At 37.3% G+C, this 22,407-nt stretch overlaps 1 protein-coding gene across 1 annotated transcript; it reads right to left on the minus strand.

Moving 5' to 3' along the window:
• Nucleotides 1-4,139: 4,139 nt before the first annotated feature.
• Nucleotides 4,140-21,404, minus strand: LOC100892694 (dynein assembly factor 1, axonemal). The gene is made up of 16 exons (XM_030993339.1): nucleotides 21,276-21,404; nucleotides 19,847-20,130; nucleotides 18,930-19,027; nucleotides 17,889-17,980; nucleotides 16,955-17,176; nucleotides 14,949-15,115; nucleotides 14,322-14,396; nucleotides 13,604-13,668; nucleotides 12,550-12,635; nucleotides 10,260-10,327; nucleotides 9,471-9,588; nucleotides 8,579-8,658; nucleotides 7,394-7,456; nucleotides 6,464-6,673; nucleotides 5,747-6,035; nucleotides 4,140-4,630 (listed from the first exon to the last, which is right to left on the minus strand). The coding sequence occupies exons 2-16, from the start codon at nucleotides 20,114-20,116 to the stop codon at nucleotides 4,491-4,493; spliced, it is 2,043 nt and encodes a 680-aa protein (XP_030849199.1). The 5' UTR covers nucleotides 20,117-20,130; nucleotides 21,276-21,404; the 3' UTR covers nucleotides 4,140-4,490.
• Between the last annotated feature and the right edge of the window lie 1,003 nt (nucleotides 21,405-22,407).

The following is a 22,407-nucleotide window of genomic DNA, read 5'->3' on the forward strand; positions in this document are numbered from 1 at the left end:
AACAGTGACTGACATATTATAAAAGAAGGTAACGGTTGTAATTTAAGATGAGATTGGAATTAGCTTTGAACGTGATTAAAACCATTTAAAATCAGGAAAATACCAGTTCATGATATTACCAAGACGTATTTCCCGGCGTATCAATATCAACAACACACTTCTATTTGAAGGTAATTTATTATTCATGACAGTGATCTATCAGCATGTGTGATACTAGGAAAGAAGTAGAATGATGTGTGGCTCTAGTTGAGCCATTAATGAGATTTCCAATGGCTGCACATTTTACAGAATGGAACTAAATGTGTCGTTTATTTTGTCACCATTCTTGCAATTAAGTTTAACTTTTAGAAACTTTCGTTTATTACGTTCTTGCTTTTGTTCTGTATTATTACCAAGTCTTATTTTAATAGCACTAAAGATATATCTATATATAGACGCAAGATAAAGCATTTGAGACACGTGATAACAAAAAGAAAAAGAGTTGAGTTACATAAAGGCTTTAATGCCACATGGTTGTTACTCCTCACCAGCGCTAAAAGGGGTTATCTCCAATTAAGCCTGATTTGGGGGAAAAAAGCTAGCTCACAAGGCTGTGCATCACCATGCAGCCTGCAGCGTATCACCATGCAGCCTGCAGCGTGGTGTGAATAATGACCAGTGGCATTAGAATCCTTTTGCAACTGCAATTCTTATTTATTAATTGACTAATGCTGTGTAACGATGTACATAAATGTATCATATGATGTGCTGGACTGCCATAGTGTACCGTGGTAAAGTTAGTGTTGTATGTGGTAGTCTCTAGTAGTCGCTATCTAGATGTAGTCGTTAGGAAATGCTATTTAACCCTTTCCTTGCCGGAGACCAACTAACGACAAGGATAGGTTTACACAGTATATAGCTTGCTTACTTACAGTACATTGCAATATAGTCAGTATGTATCATTTGACTTTAATTTTTAAAAGACCAACATCGTTGTGATATATAAATATATATATTACAAAAAGAAACCAAGTTATACATTAAGGAATATGTATGTATATTGTTCATAAACATTTCATGTCGATTTTTTTTTGTTCTGCCTGAAAACGTTTCACTGTTGATATATGGACTTCTTTTCTCACTTCATCTGTATTTACCATTGAGTCTTATCGCGCACTTTTGACGAAAGAAAAATTGGAGAAAAATTGAAAAAAAATTAAAGAGGTATACTATAGTGAATAGGTTGTATGTTAGCTGTGTATTATCGCTAGGATGTAGAGAGTTGTTACAGATATCAATTAGCCGTTTTCTATTGCCTATAAACAAAGGGTTACTGGAAAAGAACTGGATTATAAATACTGAATTTATATTATCGTGCAACACGTAATGTTAACTTATAACAAAACGAGACAAAACCCGTCTGCTAACTCACTCATTGTTGTTACTAATGCTATGGTGGTCTGCCAGAAGGGCCAAACTTAAAGTATTGTGATGTTTGTTTTAAATAGTGAAGCAATGTCAATTAAAAAATTCCTATGTTAAAAAATAATATGACTTTGTGTACCTTGTTTCTATGACAGTCACGGTTATCAAATTAGACCACAAACGCACACCACTAATGCTACGGTCACAAAGGTTTGAACGAACGATAATTTCGTACGAATCTCCCTGTTTTTCCATTGTCTTCCCGAATTTCCATTGTCTGAAAATCGTTCGTACGGCGTTCGTAGCAGTTCGTAATAGCATTTGTGCCCGAGGCTTTAGGTTAACATATACATGGTTGGAATAATCTTTCTTTACCTCTTTTCATGAAATGACTGTGACAAAACGATTTATGCTTGATAGATACAGTTTAAATCTTGTCACAGGTTTAGTGACCCAACTCTGTGATTTTTTAGATTGATCAATACAGTTCTAAGAGAAGATGTAAACTTTACACATCAAGAATTAATCGTAATTATTGTCACTACCATTTGATGAAGCTCGACCCTGTTTCATAAAACTTGTGATCAATGACAAGTTACAATTACTGTTGTAAGCTACCAAAATCGTGGCATTTGATTGGACGACAACAAATTTGTCATAGAAATCTATCATTTGTTATTGATAACAAGTATTATGAAACAAGGCCCAGGTAAAGACAAACTATTCCAACTTTATATTCAACAGTGTGTATTACTATCAAATGTATGTAATGTATTTCTTATACTGTAGTGAGTTATGTAGTTTAGCAAATGATACTTGCATGAAGTTGCGTCAGCAATGTGCAATTTATAAATGTTGAAGATCATCTTTTTTCACACTGACGTAGATCCAACTTCATACGAAATGGATTTGTTAAATATGTTTATTGTCTTGATAAGGCTTAGTATTAATTAAACTTTCATTCAGATAAGAACTCAAATTTAAATTCAAACTATTCTGCCTTGTGCATTCAAGATGCATATAGTCATGCCACTAGCAATGGTTAAGATACCTGAGACATATATGTACAGAGTATGAATAATGATACAAAATACAGTTTTCTAATCTTCAAAACACTTTTTTATTTCAAGGCAAATTTTTATATAAAGAACAGTTTCTGTTATCCTGCAACAGACAGAGTATAAAGATGATGTTATCCAACGCTATATACACATAATACAATCTTAATCATTTCCATTTGATAAATAAGATGTAAATAATAATACACACAAAGTAATCTGCCTGATATTGACATACACAAATATGTAAATTTTGCATATATTACACTATATACACATAATAAAATCTTAATCATTTCCATTTGATAAATACAATGTAAATAATAATACACACAAAGTAATTATGATATTTACATGCACAAATATGCTAATTTTGCTAGGAAAAAGCATTTTCTCAACAAGTATCAGAAAATGTTATACATAAAGTAAACAAGGGTAAAATTACACGAGACCGTCATAAAATACAAGTTCACCGATATCCTATTGAACTATGTGTTAAATTCAATACACGCACTTCAAAGAGTTGTCTGCCAATTTGTACTTAAGACCGCTTCCTGGAATGCTACCATGGACTGTAATGCACTAATGTAAAGTGTACATTTTCACACATCTGAATACATATGTGTAGCTTGAATCGATACTGGGACGGAAAGAGAAAATTCATTTGGTGCATTTTGATTACCAACTCCCTCTGATGTCAAAATGAGATAATCACGTTTTAAGGACCGTCAATACTACTGGGCCAGAAGGAATTAGACCACACAGCGAGGTCACTGACAGGTGGCTATCTCATTAACTCAGCTCTCAACTAACATAAGAAAAAGAGGATCATGGGGGATCAACAGGCACCGATTGGGGAAGTTTTCTATATAGAGGGAGCAATGCAAGTAGCTACAAGTAGAACAGTGGGGCTTAAGGAAACAGGGAAAGTCTTAGTTTTAGTACCAACTCTAGAAAGCTAGCTTCAAGCACCAATTTATTACAAAGATATTTACTTTATCCTCACTGCACTTTCCTTTGGATGAGAAATATTATTTTGGGGTATGTCCTTGAGGGGGGAACAGATAATTGGCGAAACAAGCCTCATATAACATTTGGTTGCTATCCTCGTCTCTCAGCACATTCGCTCGTTCGCCAAACATGCAATTTTGCACGAATCAATATGCACCAATTGGTCGAAGGATTGCTTTATGCAACAATGGCTTTGCAAATAACTCATCTGCAGTCTTGAGTAGTTCCATGGCGACCCTTTTATCACTGGTATAGATTACTCTAGCCCTGGAAAACACTTAATGATCTTCAAGACTTCTGTATATTTATCCGCTGATATATAATGGAATGTGGCAGAGGGATATTCTTTTAATGGCATATTTAAAGTTAAACATCAAATGTAACACAATGTAGTGTTGCATCATACGGGGATAATGTCATTGAACCAGAATGTATTTTCAGGAATGTCAGTGGAGGTCGGCAGGGCAAAAGGTCAAGATCAAGGTGAAAGGTCAGAGCAAATCAAATTTTGAAATCCCACTCCTGACACCACTTTCAAAAGAAAAAACTTACCCTGTCCTCATTAGCTCGAGATTGTCAAATAACACGCTATTTTCAGACTCGGGATATCACAAACTAGCTCGGATGGGTGCAAATTAGCGGGATATTTTGGAAACAAGATCTTGACCAAATGTCCCGCAATTGCAACTGTCAGCAAGCTCTATCAAAGGTGACGCCCTAAGGCCCCATGCCCTGGTATTTTGACATGAGTGTTCTCATAAGTTCGCCGTTGAGACTCCCAGTTTCAAATTGTTAACGTCTTCAAAATGTATACCTGGTTAAAACCAATGCAATGTTGGTAATAGAGCCAGTTCCTAGACAAAAAACTCTGGTGTGGGCATCCTCCATCTATTAAGACACCTTAAGGCCCCCAGTCTCCATTAAGACACCTTAAGGCCCCATGTCTCCATTAAGACACCCTAAGGCCCCATGTGTCCATTAAGACACCTTAAGGCCCCATGTTTCCATTAAGACACCTTAAGGTCCCATGCCCTGGTATTTTGACCTGAGTGTTCTCATAAGTTCGCTGTTGAGACCGCCCGTCTCATTCCGGTCCAGTGTGGATCCTGCGTTGGCTGCCAGCTCCCAAATCTTCTGCTCAATCTCCTTCTGCCTCTCTGCATGATTCAATCAATTAAAAAGAAAAGGAAAAGAACCATTGTTAACTCATTAAGGCAAAGAACTATGAGGTCTAAAAGAACATGCTGTATTGCCCTTTGCCATTATTTAATTAATTAAAGAGAAAAGGAAAAAAAAACATTGTTAACTCATTAAGGCAAAGAACTATAAGGCCTAAAAAAAAAAAATGTTGTATTGCCCTTTGCGACCGACCCAAAAATATTGAAATCTACGGTCAGCATTTTAAAAAAGTTTTTTTTTTACCGCATTTTAAGAAAAGCGAGAAATATCACCTAGCAGGAAAAAAAAGAAGAAAAAAAAGATTTCCGACCGACCGACCGACCCATGCTTTGGCACCTGAAGGGCAATAAAACATTTTTTTTAAGGCCTTATAGACATTCTAAAGCTCTTCAGATTAAATCGCAAGAATCGCAACAACATAAACAGAAGTTAAAGTGCCCCCGAAAAATAATGGGGTGTGATTTAGGTCAGGAATCTGCAAAGCCCAAATTGATAAGCTGTGTAAGTAAATAATGCAAAATAAATATTTTCCTTTTATTTTTTGCTACCTTTTTTATTTGTATAGATCTGAAAAGAATGTACTAATTCCCAAAACTAAAAATGTTCATCTTCTAACTTCCTTTCAAATATGCCTTTCTTCACACTGTACAAATAATTTATGTACCATTAAACTGAGGTCTTGTTCAGATATGAAATGGCAAACCCGCTGCAGTTGTTTTTCAATGATGATGAAATGTGTACTATGCTTCACATTTCAGTATCTTACAGCCTAAAGCAAGGTAAATACACATAGGACCTTTGTTCCACACACTTCCCATTCAATTACCGGTACACATAACAATTAAAACACATGCTTTTTGTTCTCCTTTCCTTTTCCAGTACTGTGCGAGTCAAACAAAAGTTTACTCCTAGAACATTGCTAAAAAAAAATTAAATCATATATAAACAGTAAATTATTATACATCTTATGAAAGAGTGTTTTATCCGCAAATCTTTTGGTATCATTTTTGTGTACTATGTGTTGACGCTTGGATGAACAGGAGGCATTGTTTGCGGGAGTGCAACAATTGAGCCTTTAGTGACAAAATACAAACCTTGTTCAGAAGTGAGGTATTCATCTTCTTTCCTCTCTTTGATCATTTCACTCTCCTCATCGGCCTCCTCCTCCCCCAGTGAACCCCTCGCTGCACCATCACCATCACTCACAGGCCCTAGCTCTTCCACTAGGAGTCTGCTTGGTGGTGCAGCTTCTTGCGCTGTGGCAACCTCCTCCCCCAGGGAGCCGCTGGGTGCAGCACTGAACTGCTCTTTCAGCTGCCAGCTTCTCGGCAACCTCGTCTCCATGTCGCTGAACTCTGCCTTGAGTTGATCAAAGCTTTTCTCCTGTTGAGGGAAGAAAGATAAAGGCATGGCATTAAGGTCATCATGATTTAAAGCCCCACTGCACTACTTATAGCTACTTGCGCCCTCTATATAGCAAACAATACCTTAGCGGTACCCGTTGGTCCCCCATGATCCCCTTTTTATTATGTTAATTGAGAGCTGATTTGATGTGATAAAAACCTGTGGGTGACCATGCAGGGCGGTCTAATCCCTCTTGGCCAAACTAGTGCAGACAGGCTTGAATGAAACACTCATAAAAATTGCAGCACGTTAGGCACCTGTCTTCTGCATTCATCAAATATGGGACAATGCAGGGATATGCAATAATGGTAGGAAAATATTATCTTATACCAGTAGGATATTGGAAACGAAAATCATTTTTTAACAACAACAAAGAATTTTACAAAGGACTGAATTTATCAACCTACCTCTTTAGCAGGGCCTTCGGATAATGTGATATCTTCAATCATACTCGTTGGGGACACCATAGCATCTCCTCTCCCTGTCGGCCGGCTTACTTCACTCTTGATTGGTTCGAACTCTTCTATGAGAATACGACTTGATGAGGAGGGTTTGCTGTCATCCGTTGCTACGGAAGCTGTTTGCTTGGTTGGAGTAATGTCTTCAATGAGTAGTTTCTGATGAGAAAGAAAGGGCCCAAAAGGGGATAAATCTATTATCACGAACAAACATTCAAGACTGTTCAATAAATCTTCCTTCAAGGTAGTGGCCTGTATTCTTTAAAGGCCGGCTGTACTAGTTTGGCCAGGAGGGATGAGACCACACAGGGTGGTCAGTGACAGGTGGTTATCTCATCAAATCAGCTCTCAATTAACATAAGAAAAAGAGGATCATGGGGACCAATGGTTACTGATTAGGCATTGTTTTCTCTATAGAGGGAGCAAGTAGTACAGAAGGGCTTTAAAGCCAATCTGGCTTAACTCCATCTCTTAACCCATTGCTTTCTGAAAACCTCGTGTTCCCTGCATTAAGCCTATGGGGATTAGACAATTCAGTAGTCAACAGGTTAAACATGCAGGCCACACAAATAATCTCTCTTTGTGCCACAGATTATTCAACTGTTTCCAGGGCAAGATTAATCTATACCGTTGTCAAAAGTATTGTCATGGAGTTCATCACTCTATGCATTAAGGCAGGGTTTAAAAACACTTTGGGTACTTTCTTCGCCTCTTCGCACGGTCAAAAGACACCAATTGATGTGAATATTGCTTTGTGCAGCATACAATGAAATTCAGTGAAATTTTAAAATCTAATAAACAGAAAATCCACACTAAACAGCATGTTTTCACGTAAACCATTTCATTTCATATCTTTTCTTAATACATTCTAAAGCTTACATTTTGTGATTTTCTGGCCCACATCATCTCGTCTTCATCGATGTCCTCTAGGTCGGGAAGATCCTGCAATGAGAAAGATTAGAATTCCATGCATAATAATCACCCTGCCAAAAAAAATTGTTGGTATGAGAAGAAGAATGACTGGACGCTGTTTAAAAATTTTAAAATACATCTCCTAATCTGAAATGTTCGCACTTGAGTCAGTTTTTGTATTTTGGAGGTTAGTATCACATTTTGTGTAGATTAGTGACAGCTACCAAATGACTTCATATTCTTTTGAATTGATCTATGGAAAATGTGAAAGCAGTTACAATTAATGTTCTGAAACTGGTGCATTTGATTGGCTGTGAGCTAATTTGTTATAGAAATGCAGCATTTGTTATTGATAAAAGGTTTCACACCTGCCAACCTTTCAATGCCCCTAAAAATAGGAATCTCCTGAGACTATTACTTTATACAGTGGTTTTTAGAAAACGAGAGGACTCTGATAGAGGGTCTCTTTTACCGGAAGCTAGGGCAAGAGACATTCATACAATGAATAAGTGGCTCAGTGGTAGAACAATGGTCTTGTAACCGGGAGGTCCCAGGTTCAAAACCAAGTCGATGCACTAGTGCCCATTGGAAAGGCATTAACCCTCATTACCAAGTCCCCCAGAGACGACTTAAAGACATCGGTCCCCTGACTGCTTACTTACAAGCTTACTTCCTTGGCAGTCTATTAAAACAAACAAACGAACAACAAACAACAATGAAATACAACTAAACAACCTACTGAAGAGGAAAAATAGGAATTACACTGTATTCCTCAAAAAAAAGAAATGGCGGGCAGTAATGGGTTTTATGAACAGGGGCCAGGGCGGTGTTTCATAAAGTTGTTCCTAAAGTCATGCATGACTTTACAAATGACTTATATATGAAAAGCCAAATGGGATGCTCAATCATTTTTAACTGCATCAACTTACATGTAAGTTGAACTGTGCAGATGTAGATTAACATTCTTATTATTACAAACATTTTTAATGCAAAGTATATTTTTTGCCTTAATTTAATTGAGGTTATTGGAAATATCAGAAAAAACTTTGGGCATCTTATTTGGCACTTCATATACAAGTCATTCGTAAAATCATGCGTAACTATACGAACAGCTTTATGAAACACCCCCAATCTCTTTATACATGTACTTACATCAATGTTAATCTTTCCTTCATCAATATCTTCTGAAGATGTTGGTTGATCAGACCAAGCTGCTCGAGGGCTGACTGAAGCTAAACCAAAAAATAAGAAATGAATAAATAAACTGCACAGTTGAAAACTTCTTTTTACACAATCAATTTTAGAATAAAAAAATCTTTAATGAGTACTTTCAAACGCAAACAGCGTTCTTTGTCAGACGGAGGCCGTCGTAGATGATGTCCTTGTTGCTGATGATGTCTTTGCTGTTGACCTTGGTGTTGTTTATGTTTCTGATATCATTGAAATGTTGTTGCTGCGGTTGTGGATGTTGTTATTGCTGTTATCTAACCACTTTAGTTGGTTTCTCTAGATCCAAATAAATAGATCTTCATATAATTTTAAGTTCAGTCCTACAGATTCAGAGCTGCCAACCTTGTGCAACCAAAAAAGGGAACCATGATGGCAGAACAAAAAGGAATTTCACCGAAAATAAGGAATTCATTAAAACGAAATTTACAACCACTCGCGACACATTTCCAATGCAGAAATGTCCATTCTTCATGCTGATAATTCCCTATTAGGATCTAAAGTTTATTTACAAGTAGGTAGTTTTTCGTTGCTGTCTTTTGGTAATATCAGCGTTTCATTCTTTTGGAGAATATTTACACCTTTCACTTTTTTCCGTCTTTTTGTTTACTATTGAAGCAGTGATCAACATTTTACAGCATTTGGTTGATGTGCCAAAACAAAAACAAAACAAAAAAATATAATTTTTTTTTTTTTTTTTAAAGAAATATTTTATGAAGAAAAACGTACTACTGTAATTTGTGAGAAAAACAGAATAATTCCTGGAAAAAGGTAATGATTGGCAGCTCTACAGATTGATATAATGTTGTTTTCTAACCTGCTTTCTGCTGACTGGATGGTTTCTCAATGTTGAACGTAAAGAGCTCTTCATCTTCAGGGGGCTGGTGGATGAAGGTCTCGGGATCAGGGATCTCTCGTTTGAAGTCAGGACCATGCTGGAAGAAACGTAAAAGCAAATGATACTGAAACCTCTGAAGGCTCGTTCAGATCTATTACACTTTAGGTCATGATTTAATTTATTTATTATTTATTTTTTATGCAGTTTTCTTGCGTCATATCTGAAAGAGCCTTATACAGTGATACCTCTAAAGGCTTGTTCAGATACGGTGTATAAACCGGAAACAAGCTGCCGCTTTTTTTTTGTGTGTGTAAATGAATGGCAACCACTTAATAATAATAATATTGAATATTTAGGAGCGCTAAAAACAATAAGTACCATAGCGCTTACAAATACAAATATATGTAAAGAGGACAAGAAAGTACAGTACAGGAAGTATATCACATAGATCATTCAGTATTCGGCATACTGAATAGGCCGGTTTAATTACTAACATATACAACTTTTATGCATACTGTTTAAAAGGTTGCTCTTGAAGGCATGAAAACTTGCCTGTGGTTTGCCCGACATAGCAGCACATAATAAATGCAGACTGGATTCTGAGTATTGTATTCCATTCAATAATAGCATGTTAATGGAATAACTCGTCACTAGGTCCCCAGGAAAGAAACATCCATTAATTTGAATGTGTTAGTAAACCGGTCTATTGAATACACAGCCCAAGGTCCTTACATAGGGACACATTTTTATCTAGATAAATAATCATACCTCTTCTAACTCTTTGGCTTCTCTTTCTTTCCTCTTCTCTATGTTTCTCCTTCTGATAGAAGCGAGAGCTATGAAAACAGAAATGAAAACAAATTATAAAATGTTTAAAGCAATTATCTAAATCTCTCCTTAACTAATAGCAGTTATGGGTTTTGTTATTTCCTGAATTAATCAGTCTTCCCTCCTCAAATTGGCCAAAAATTTATCTTATTCTAAAATTCTTCAGTCTTCCTCTACTCTTTATTTCTCCTTCTAATGGCAGCAAGAGCTATAAAATTAGAAATGAAAACAAATTACAATCATAGTTAAAGATTTACATTTGCAGTTCAGGGCCCCCTCTGAAAGGGACTTGGTTACATTGTTTACATGAGATAAAATGGTGCTAAGGTAATGACTTCAATGCTAGGTGTACAATTAAAGATAATCTGAAAGTTTGAATGAAAACAGACCATTATTAATGATACAAATTGGGAAATAAATATCTTTATGGTTTGAGAATTTTTTCAAGATTTGTTGCATGTTAGAGGACTTACATACCTGTAGAAGCTATATAATAAGTTACATTTCATACAAAAATTACACAGTTTTTTCATCAACCTTCAACAATGTTACTGGTTCACTTTAAAAACAGTTGATATCAAACACAACTTATTAACTATGTACATAAGAGATAGGAGACTGCAAACTTGTGATTAATCAGAGGACTCGCAGTTGATTACAATCAATCGCAACAGTGCTCAGGTGTTCTTATTTTATAAATTAATCAGTCTTCCCTCATTCAATTGGCCACAACTAATCTTATATTGCACTTCTTCATAGTTTGGAGAAAAAAATGTGTATTAAGTGAACTAGTGTGATAAAAATTGCAAGATTTAATAGAAATATTGCTAATACTTTGGTTGCTTTCTTTGCCTCCCTGCTTGGTCACTCACTAGCCATACGTACAATTCTGCACAAAACAATAGGCACCAATTGATGAAGGGATTGCACAGTGGCTTTACAAAATGACCGTCCATCTTCAGTCTTGATTAACTCCATGACAACCTATTTAACATCGGTATAGATTGATCTTGCACTGGAAACAGTTTTAAAAACTCTTAAAGTGACTTAATTGGTAACATTGTTGAAGATTGATGAAAAAAGTGCTAAATTTTTGTATAAAATGTTACTTATTATATTCCTTCTACTGTGCTAACCCTCTGACATGCAAACAATCCTGAAAATATTCTCAAACCACTAAGATATCTATGGTTTTCTTTAAAGGCATCAATGTATGACACTCTTTAACAGTGATTAACAGTAAATTCTCCCAACCATTTTTGAATCTCCCTAACCATTTTTCCATGAAAAAAAGACATAAAACAGGCTATCAAAAATCTGTCAGCACTTAAATGTCTGGAATGGTATGTAGAGCCAATTTATTGCCTTGTGGCAGTTTACATTTGCCTCAAATGTAATTAAATTGTAATAATATAGTTGGGAGAATTAAGGAATCAATCAGATCAGTTTTTCCCAATTTGTATCATTAATAATGGTCCGTTTTCACTCAAATTTTCAGATTATCTTTAATTGTACATCTAGCATTGAAGTCACTACCTTAGCACCACTTTCTCACATCTGAACAATGTTACCAAGTCCCTTTAAGGCATTTGTAATATCTATCCCATGATGAATACAACATGGCACAGGGTCATTACTTGTGTGGCATATAAAGAGTTGAGTACCAAGGGCCTGTTTCACAAAGCCTTTTTTCAATGACAAATGACAAAAATCAGTGACAAATCTGCTGATAACCAATCAGAAGCAAGGATTTCAGTAGCTTATAACAACAACTGTTATTTGTCACTGATGTCAAATTTTGTGAAACGCCCCCCAGAACTCATGAGTACCTCTGAAGATTCCTTCTGAGATGGCACAATAAACCGCTCCCCCCAAAAAATTGTTTTAACCTGTTGGCTACTGAATTCGTCCTTGTTTTCACGAAGTGACGGTAGTGAGGAAAATCGTAACGCAAAGTGAATGCAATTTTTTTTTTCACTACCGTCACTTCGTGAAAACAGCGACGAATTATCTAATTCCCATAGGCTTAACACAGGGACCACCAGGTTCCAGTAGGCAATGGGTTAAAAAATGTTTAAATGAATGAAAACTGCGGACAACAACGGTCTTACGCGTAATCACCATGCAAGCTCTGTGTTTAGATACAGAAATGTGAAGCATATTACACTTTAACGGCATCGCAACAACAAGAAACGCTGTTTTGGCGTGTCTTATCTGAACGCAGCCCTACCTTCTACACTGTCCAAGATCTTCTGCCTCTCCTTGTTGATCCAACGATCTCTCTCGGCTTTCTCCGCCTCGCGACCTCCTTCCCACCTAGCAAACAAAACAGTAAATGATGAAAATCATAACTTATTATTTATTAATTACATATTTTGTAATACTTGGGGCCCGTGGATAACATAAAAATACATATAAAGACGTACTGTACATGAAAACATCAATACATGGTGAATAGTAAACATGATATACCGGTACCACAAGTATATTAAGTACAGCAAACTATTTGAAAACCACTGCCACAAACATAACAAAAGGAGATTGAAAGTCTAAATGATGCAATTTTTGTATGAAATTTCCATTAGGATACCTCAAAGAAAAATGCCTCCAACATCACCAGCAATGTGCTAAGTAGGCATACAAGTGAGGACCTGCATGTATACTTCACTAGGAATTTGCTACACATTGAACAAACAAATCTGTTTTCACCATTGATAAATAGGAAAAGAAATTCACAGGAACGGTGAGTGATTTAGCTCTAGTAAGCTCTAAAAGAGCCCTGGTAAAAAAAAAAAAAATTCTTAAAGTTACTGGGTAACATTGCCTCAGATTCTGAAAAAAAATCCTGGATTTAGCTCATGCTGCAATCATAATTATAAACCTTTAGGTCAGTCAGGAATCCCATGACTTTTACAAGCCGATCGCCTGTCCGATTATCGAGATGTCTATGATATTGGAAATCGAAATGTCATTTTTCGTTCTCCTAACAGTTTTTATAACACTACAGTTTATTGGGGAAAATGAGTATGATAAAACCGGTCACTCAAAGATTTTTACTTTTTGAGGCATTTCTTGATTATTTTGAAGCGTAATTTTTTAGGGCTTCAATATTACACCATATCACAGACACTGCTAGCACGTAGGGCCATGCATCTCAGATTTAACATTGTTTAACGATGCCTTTAAATACTATTGTAAGTAAATCCCACTTTATACAAAACACCAAATCCTAAAAGAGGTCGCACAAACAGAAAAGTATTTTCCACTCTGCTACATGTACTTACCATGCTAGGGTACAAGCTTTCTCTTTCGGGAATACAGGTCTGTCATCCAGATAGGTCAAGTTTTTCTAGAAGAGCAAAAATAAAGGCAGGAAAAATAAAACAGAAATTAGCGAGAGGATGTCACATACTGATGAAAATATGAAGATTTTAAATGTCTGTAATGTTCTTCATTCAATGCAGACAGTTCTCTAGAAATGTCATTCCGTAACCCTTGGAATTGACCTTAAAGCAAATTCCCGATGAACTTTCTGCCCCAGCATACTGGTTATTGCACAGCGCCATCTCATGGTCAACTAGCCAACAGTGCGCAGACAGAGGACTTGATGCAAGAACCAACATAACTGTTCGGAAAGCAGAGAGTTACGGAAATATCCTGCTATTTTCCGGTAATGCTTTTAGTCCAGGGGGTTCGTTTCATAAAGCTGTTCGTAAAGTTACGCATGACTTTACGAATGACTTGTATATGAAGTGCCAGATAGGATGCCCAAAGTTTGTTTCTGATATTTCCAATAACCTCAATTAAATTAAGGCAAAATATACTTTGCATTAAAAATGGTTGTTATAATAACAATGTTAATCTACATCGGCACAGTTCAACTTTAGTTGATGCAGTAAATAAAGATTGAGCATCCCATTTGGCTTTTCATATACAAGCCATTTGTAAAGTGTATGGAAGATGTCATTGAGATTTAAATTTTAAGAGTATAATCACACTTACCACGTCCCGAATGAGTGTCTTGCGGTAATTCTTGATCCGTTTAATGACCGGGTTGTTCATCAGATTCAACACCCTCTGTAATGAACAAAACGGGTTAAAGCCAATCAGCTGGGGTAATAATAATTACAGAACCCGCACGAAGAGCAGTATTAAAACTGATGTGGATGCTTTGGGTAAAAAAGACCCAATCATATCATTCTTTATTTCGGAACAGTAAAATATCCGGGGCCATTTCACGAAGCTTTCAATAACAAATGCTAAATTTCTATGACATATCTGCTCTCGGCCAATCGAATGCCATGGTTTCAGTAGCAGTTAATGAAACTTGTTATTGATAACAAGTTTAATGAAGCAGGTTCCTGACCCCTTCGTCCCACCCCCCCCCCCCCCCCCTCCCCACCCCCTCCACTTTGAATCAACTATCTTCTAATGTTTGTGTAGAGGCGAGTCACCACCCTTGCACGTTAAGAACCCACTGCACTATTCGTATAAGAGTAGGGGGAAACCCCGGTGTAGTGGTCCACCTGCTCACCCAAATCAGGCTGAGTACCGGTATATACGGCATCTGTAAGAATCTTCAGTATTGAAGGAGGCAGATTTTCTTGAAGAAGAAGAGAAGAGACTTACCAGAACGGGCATGGCCGCAAAGACCTCCAAGATCTTTGGGTCATCGATGCGATTATGAGAGAGATCCAGAACACTGAGGTTAGGACAGTCCTTGAGTTCCATCAGGTCTTCCGCCGTGGTCAGTCTGTTGTGGGTGATCTGAAGAGTGTTCAGCTTCGTTAAACAAGCTGGGGAGGGGGAAGAGAGAAATGAGAACAAGATTGATGATTCTAGGTTTAAGGTTATCAGACGGAGATCCAACACATTGCCGAACATGATACACCTTCTCCAATGTACATTTTAGAATGTGTAAAATATCTACCCCCCCCCCCTAAAAAAAATTTGTTTTTAAATGTATTGAGAACGAGATTGTTGATTTAAGGTCAAGACCGAGATCCAAGACGCTTTGGTACATTTTGTTATGTGTGGAATAACTGAACACTTGTAATCCCCTACAATTTAACTTAATCACAACCAATTCAATACCTTTGACAAAAGACAGCCTGCAAAAAAAATGTGTCACTACAACACATCAAGGTCCGTTGCATAACAATACCACATCAATATCAACTACCATGGCAACATCACTCAACAGCCAATCAAATCAAGGTTTCCATGGAAATTACCAAGGCAAAGTTACCATCAATGCTAAGTTTTTATGCAACAAGTCAACATGTCTTTCCAGATAATCCAACATGTGCTCTGGGCTTTATTTGTCACAGTTATAGGATGAGGATTCAAACTGGGTTTTTCATTGAGCTACATTTAGGGTGTCTGATCGCGCACCCGATGTTGTGTGCTAAAATACTTCCCATAGAGATTGCACGCATCCCTATGCAGTCTACATGTACGTGCATTGCGCGACCATGAAAATTGGTCAATGATTTTATGAAAAAAATTGAAATTCAAACCTTTGGGGCTTGTGATCCTGAAGGTAAAACTCAATAAATGAGGTGTCATATGAAAGAGCAGGTTTTTCTCCATATTCCCCAAAGGGGCGCACCCCCGAAATTCTAAAAATATCTTGGTAAAAACAGCGATTTAAATGTTGTTTGCATCCTAGCTCCAAAATTTGCCACTTTCCTGAGCTGCGCCCCCCGGGCTTATGTCCGGCTAGACGTAAGGAAAATATGTATGCACTTATTTTTTCGCTAGCCCCAAGAGATCACTCGCCCCAACAGTTTAAAAATACCCTTCCCACATTTTTGGAATCAGCTAATTAGGGAGGCGTGAGCTCCGCTCAGTCCAAACCATGGTTACATCGCGTAACATGTGCGCTTATAGTGAATGAAAGTATGGATGGCCGTTCCCACCATAAACCCCGGAAGTGAATACACGTTATAGTCAATGGCAATATCGCGGAGACATCTCCGCGATATTGCCATTGACTATAACGTGCATTCACTTCCGGGTTTTTTGTGCGACGAACGCTAACCATACTAGTCAATGGCACGTGTCGCGGAGACAGCGTAGCTCAAGCTTGCAAGTCGCGCATTGGCTTAGCAGCATGCGTACGATATGCATACGCTTGCATATCGCGCGATACAGCTGTTTGGCTAAATTTAGCAAAACAACATCACTCTGCGTGGACGTCTTTTTCGTCGATTTTGACCAAAATGATATGAATATACCAGCGTTTTGGAGGGGCTGTATCTTTTGATTGAAACATCGGTGAAGCTTCAAATTTGAAATGTATTATTCTGATTACACTTTTTATTCAAATATCAAACAAAAATGGTGAAAAACGATCCCAAATTGAAAATTGAAAAATCGTTCAGACACCCTACTACATTGTACTATTTGCATGTATTTTATATTTTTCAGTTTTATTTGTAAATTTAAGATGTGTCAGCTTTTAGCTGTGACTTTTGAATTTTTATCAATAAGCCTAATCATTTCAATTCAGTTCAGGTTTAAGGTTTAAGTTAGAAACAGATGTTAGCCCAGGATTGACATTAAAACCTTTATTAACAGAGAAACTGACAAATAGCAATTGTCGCATAGGAAGTATGGTCAAACCGTCTTACCAATGTTCTCTATCCTGGTGATATGGTTGTGGCAGACATTCAGTGTGTCCAGGTGGACCATGTTCTGCAGGTTGTCAATCCTGCTGATGATGTTCTGCTGCAGGTACAGGCACCGCAGCTCCGTCTGATGGTCAAGGTTCTCGATCTTGCGGAACCCGTTGCACTCCAGGTAGATGGCCTTCAGTCCGGTGTACTTGTCAAGTCCTTCGATGCGAGTGTAGCCTGCAGAAAAGAAAATTTGTTTATTATATAAGAATGCTTCCACATCAGTTGGGATACAAAAGAATAATGGATCTGAGAATAACTAGTAAGGAGTGTGAATAAGTATTTTTGTCCAGTCCTTTGATGCGAGTGTAGCCTACAGAAAAGAAAGTTTGTTTATTATTTATAGAAGAATGCTTTCACATCAAATATCACCTGGACCAAACCACGGAAGTGGCACAAAAGGAGTCAACTCTGGTTGTTTTTCACATGTTTTTTGTTTTTCTATATTGTTATAGAAAAAAATTGAAAAAAACAAACAAAAAAACATGCTAGGAATTTAGAACAAAAGTGGTAGAGCAGAGGTCTTGTAACCTGCAGGTCCTGGGTTCTAAACCAATTTGATGCACAAGAGCCCATTGGTATGGTATTAATCATCATTACCAAGTCCTTGGAGAGGACTTAAAGCCATCAGTCCCTTACATGGTGAGTTGGTTTAGCAGCACGTTCACTTGGTCAGTTCTCTGTCTTTGCCTACAAACTGACTCAGGCAACCCCGGTTAGAAACCAAGTCACTTCTTTCAGATGGTGACGTTAAAGGTCGGTCCCCAGACGTAAATAATCATATCTGATTGATACTCGTTTGTAAAAAAACAAAACACAATCACACACACATACTAGCCTTCTTTATAATAGCAGTCAGGTAAAACAAACCAACAAACCAAGTATGTACCTTTGTAATGAAGATAGAGGACATCATTGAGTTCAGGTGTTCTGTACAGGTCATGTTGCTTGCAGATAGCCTTCAATGCTTTCTCTGTCATTCTGAAAAAAGAGCAAAATATGGGGAGGAAAAGGTTACTTCTCTCACAAAAAATATTTGTGTCGCTTTTTTGTGTGTATTATTTAAGTGATTACATTATTGATCATAACATGTTTTAATGTTTCTTCTTTCTTTCTTATTATTTGTACCTATTATTTGTATATTTGTATCCGGAACATATTATACAAACCATTATAAATAATTGATAATCAAGTGATGGATACTTTTTGTGAAAATACTGAACATAGATTGTCCACATACAGGTCCGAATTCACAAAGGAGGTTTGTCGACAAACCTCCTTTTGTTTTGTCAAACCTCCTTTTGTTTTTTACAAACCAGGTTTGTAAAAACCACGTCAAAACGTGTCATATGACGTACAAAAACCTGGTTTGTCGACAAACCTTCCTTTGTGAATTCGGGCCACAGTGTTTATATTTACAAACCTTGTTTCAATATCTTGTTTAAATATTACATAATAAATTAGAAAATATCATTTGCATAAAAAAGAATCACAGCTCATTCAAATATATACATAAATCAACCAGGCTTGAATGGAGGAAAATACAAATCTTAGAAATGGAAAGCTTGCAATACTCTAGAAAATAACCAACAACAATAAATGAAAATGAAAATAAAAATGCATCCTACATGTGCTGAGGCAATTAACAGCGATGTGAAATGAGTCCACTACACTCATCCCTTGTATTTTATTTTGTATACAAGAAATAGACACTCAATATACTATTTCTTCTACCAGATGAAGACGCAACAACTTTTCATGGCTTATTAAAAGAGTCATTAACTTGAAAGTGATGTCCTATGCTGCACAACAACAACAAAATCACCCATGAGTGGTCTTGATTTAATGGACCGAAGATTCCCTTGTTTTAAGTTTAGTTATTTTCTTTTTCTGTTTGGGTTTGTAATTCTTGACTCTATGGACTTTGTACCTTGGATATCTGTCGTCGTCCTCGGGAACCTTTGAGTCTGTCTCCTTTTCATCCTCCTCCTTTCTGTTTCTTTCCTTCTTGCTTGGTTCATCTTGGGCCTAATAGAAGGACACATAAAGAAAGACAGATCTAGTAAAAACAGAGCTAGAACATGAAAGTGCATTTCTTAAAATTAAATATATTTCATTTAAGCAGGGTAACTCTCATACTAAAACTGTATTCCTGAGAGGACCTGTACAAAATTATATGTTACAAATGCAGAGGAAATTGAACAATTAAAGTTTGTTTAGTTTGAACATATTTGTGGCTTACACCCAGTAAATAAGATTGATTGATCGATCTGTAATTGAAAAACAAGTCAGAAAAAATCTTGGAACCAGCGGGATTTGAACCTGCCATCTACTGGGTATTTGTTTCTAGTTCATCGTGACTGTGCCATGGACCAGTGATGGCCTGGTGGTAGAGTTGCTGCCCGGCAAGCAGTAGATGGCAGGTTCAAATCCCACTGGTTCCAAGACTTTTTCTGACTTGTTTTTTTCAATTACAGATCGATCAATCGATCTTATTTACTGGGTGTAAGCCACAAATATGTTCAAACTATTGAAATTTCTCCCAGGAAGCATTACATTTATAAAGTTTGTTTGTTTGTTTGTTTTTTATACACCATGAAGTAGATATTTGAGAGAAGTTTGGTATTATTTGAATGGTTGACAATGAAAGAAACATGGCTTTGAATGCCGATTGAAAAGAAATGTTAACAAAAACTTGCTGACATGCATTTACACCAGAAAATGTCCACAAAATATATACAGGTAGGCACATGTCATATATTCTACATCTTGCCATCACCAGAATTAAAGATGTGATGGTGGACCTGGATATTTGACTTATCTTTTAGACTGATATCTTTCTTTTACCTTCAACACTTGCGGTTCCCCTTTTCCCTCTCTTTCTCCTCCTTCTAGCCCTTCACTGACTGGTTCATCACTCTGCAGCAAGCCATCCACAACCTCCTCCCCAAGAATGTTCTCTGCCTCCACCTCATCCAATGCTTCGGTGGACTCACTGGAAACTCGTTTGCCAGTTTTCCCAGCAGGTGCTGTGGGACTAGTTTTGACTTCTGTGACAAAGACTGGTGCCAGATCTACAGGCGGTTCTTCATCCACTATCTCAACAATAGTCGGCATGTTGGGGTAGCAATCTGAAGGAGAGAGAAAAGTTGGAAAGATTTTATAGAATGGAGCTTAAAATTAAATGCACATGAATGACGCTGACAGACCCTGGTTCAACTTCAGTAAACAACTTTAAAGCAGAACTTGATAAACACTGGAAGAAGGAGCAATATCATTCACCCTTCTCCCAGTTGACACTCCAATTATGATAATCCCGATATGACCCAGCAAGCGAGATACAGATGTAAAAAGACCATGGTGCAAGACCCGGAAACTGGGACACCCCCCCCCCCCCTTGAAGTTAGACCTGGAAAGGGCTTTCTTCCAGAAGCTTTGGTATTCAAGGTATTCAAGGTATTCAAGGTATAAAATACGAGTTACAACTTTTGGATGGTGACAAACATACATGCAAAAACACATCAGCGTTATCACATGCACACTGATAAACAAAATCAGGGGGGTTGAACCAGCGTGGGACGCCCAAGCTCTCCCAGGACATCCATTTGCAAACCGCATGCCGCAGCGCAGCAGCGATATCAGGCACCAATTACCTTACCATTCACACGTGACGTGGCTCATAATGATAATCATATTCATATTAATCAGAATCACCTGTGACTGTGTCGCACACACGTAGTTACTGACTACAAGTACAACGTGCGATCAAAACACTTTAGCATATTTACCACTATTTTGAAATTTACTTAAATTGAAGTCAAATCATCATACTGAAATTTTTATAAAACTGCTGTGTTTTGGGGGGATTTTGAAAAAAAGTTTGAGTCTTGACTTTTGTTTTGATTTTTTGGTCATCATTTCTCACTGAATTTAATGGAATATTTCAATACAAGGTCTAGTCCCACAATCTTAATTTCATTGGTGACGTCAATTCTTAAACACTTAACGTGTATTTAAGGTATCAAATTATATGCCCCGCCCTAAGAAATCTGTCACTCTTATTAGACTAATTAGCTTTGGATTTGGAAACATTTGCTAACAAAATGTTAAGCTCACGGGACTACGCAACGCTACCAGGAGTCAAGCGCAATGTTTGTTTTTCACGAATATACATCATCTTTACATGTAAAAAACATATTACAATGCTTAATTAAACTTCTAAATATTCTCGTTCACATATGTCGGTTTAAAAAGTGGAAAGGTTGTGAAAACTTACGTTTTATCAGCGAAATAAATTGTCCAAATCAATCCAACCCTTCGATTTCGCAGCGGTATCGGCAGCGTCACTTAGCAACAATGGTGACTGCAGTTGAAAAGACAGTCAACACAATACGTGATCCGTAGTAGTATAGCACGCAGGCCAAAAGATCGCACCCTTCAAAAGATATCGGGAACAAGTACCTGCCACAAAGAAACGCAATGTGTACGGACCTCGGTTTACTTGAAAATGATGTATCTTATTCTATTATTCAAAGTTTAAGAGTTATTATAGTAGTTCCATGAATATCAAGATTGAATTTCGAAAAAATACATCTTGCTTGTATAGACATTTATCATTTAATTATCTTTGATATTATAAATTAAAGTAGACTGCACATGTTGCTTGCTACTCGTATGTTACGGGTTAAGTGGAGCTGACTGCGCCCTCTCCATAATTTAAGATCTCTTAATGGATGCTGCTGATGATGATGCATGATGATGGCCGCCACTGCGGTTATGGTGGTGGTGGTGGTAGTGGTGGTGGTGGTGTTGATGTTGTTGATGGTGGTGGTGGTGGTGGTCGTCGTCGTCGTGATGGTGGTGGTGGTGGTGGTGGTGGTGGTGGTGATATGATGATGATGATGATAAAGATGATACGTCTTCCAAAGTTTTTTTTTTTTTTTTTTGGGGGGGGGGGACAAAATGGGCTCTTTCGGGGGGGGGGGCACCTCAGACAAAGGGAAACCACAAAGTGATGGATTATTTCGATAGTTTGTTTCTCTCTTCACATAGTCCAATTAAGAAACGGCTTAGCATCAAATTCGGAAAATTGAGAGGTCGTAGTGCGAACATTTTTATCTTATAAAGAGGAAAACACAAGTCGTGAGGGGGTTTTAAGATCAACTCTAACAATCAATGACGGAACATATCTTTAATAACTAACATAATTATATGAAATATAAACGCTAGCGAGCGCATAGAGGTCGAGCTTTTGTGGGGGGGGGGTGAAGAAAAAGTTGTTCTTAGTCGTTTTAAATTTAGGGCACAAGTTATAGTGAAAGGAAACACTAATTTATTAGAAAGGAAAATGACACTTGTAGAAAAGACAAAGAGCACAGTCATGTCAAAGTAAAAAGAGCAATTATCAA

Source organism: Strongylocentrotus purpuratus, unplaced genomic scaffold, assembly GCF_000002235.5.
Source record: "Strongylocentrotus purpuratus isolate Spur 01 unplaced genomic scaffold, Spur_5.0 spur5_scaffold_20, whole genome shotgun sequence".
Taxonomy (NCBI): domain Eukaryota; kingdom Metazoa; phylum Echinodermata; class Echinoidea; order Camarodonta; family Strongylocentrotidae; genus Strongylocentrotus; species Strongylocentrotus purpuratus.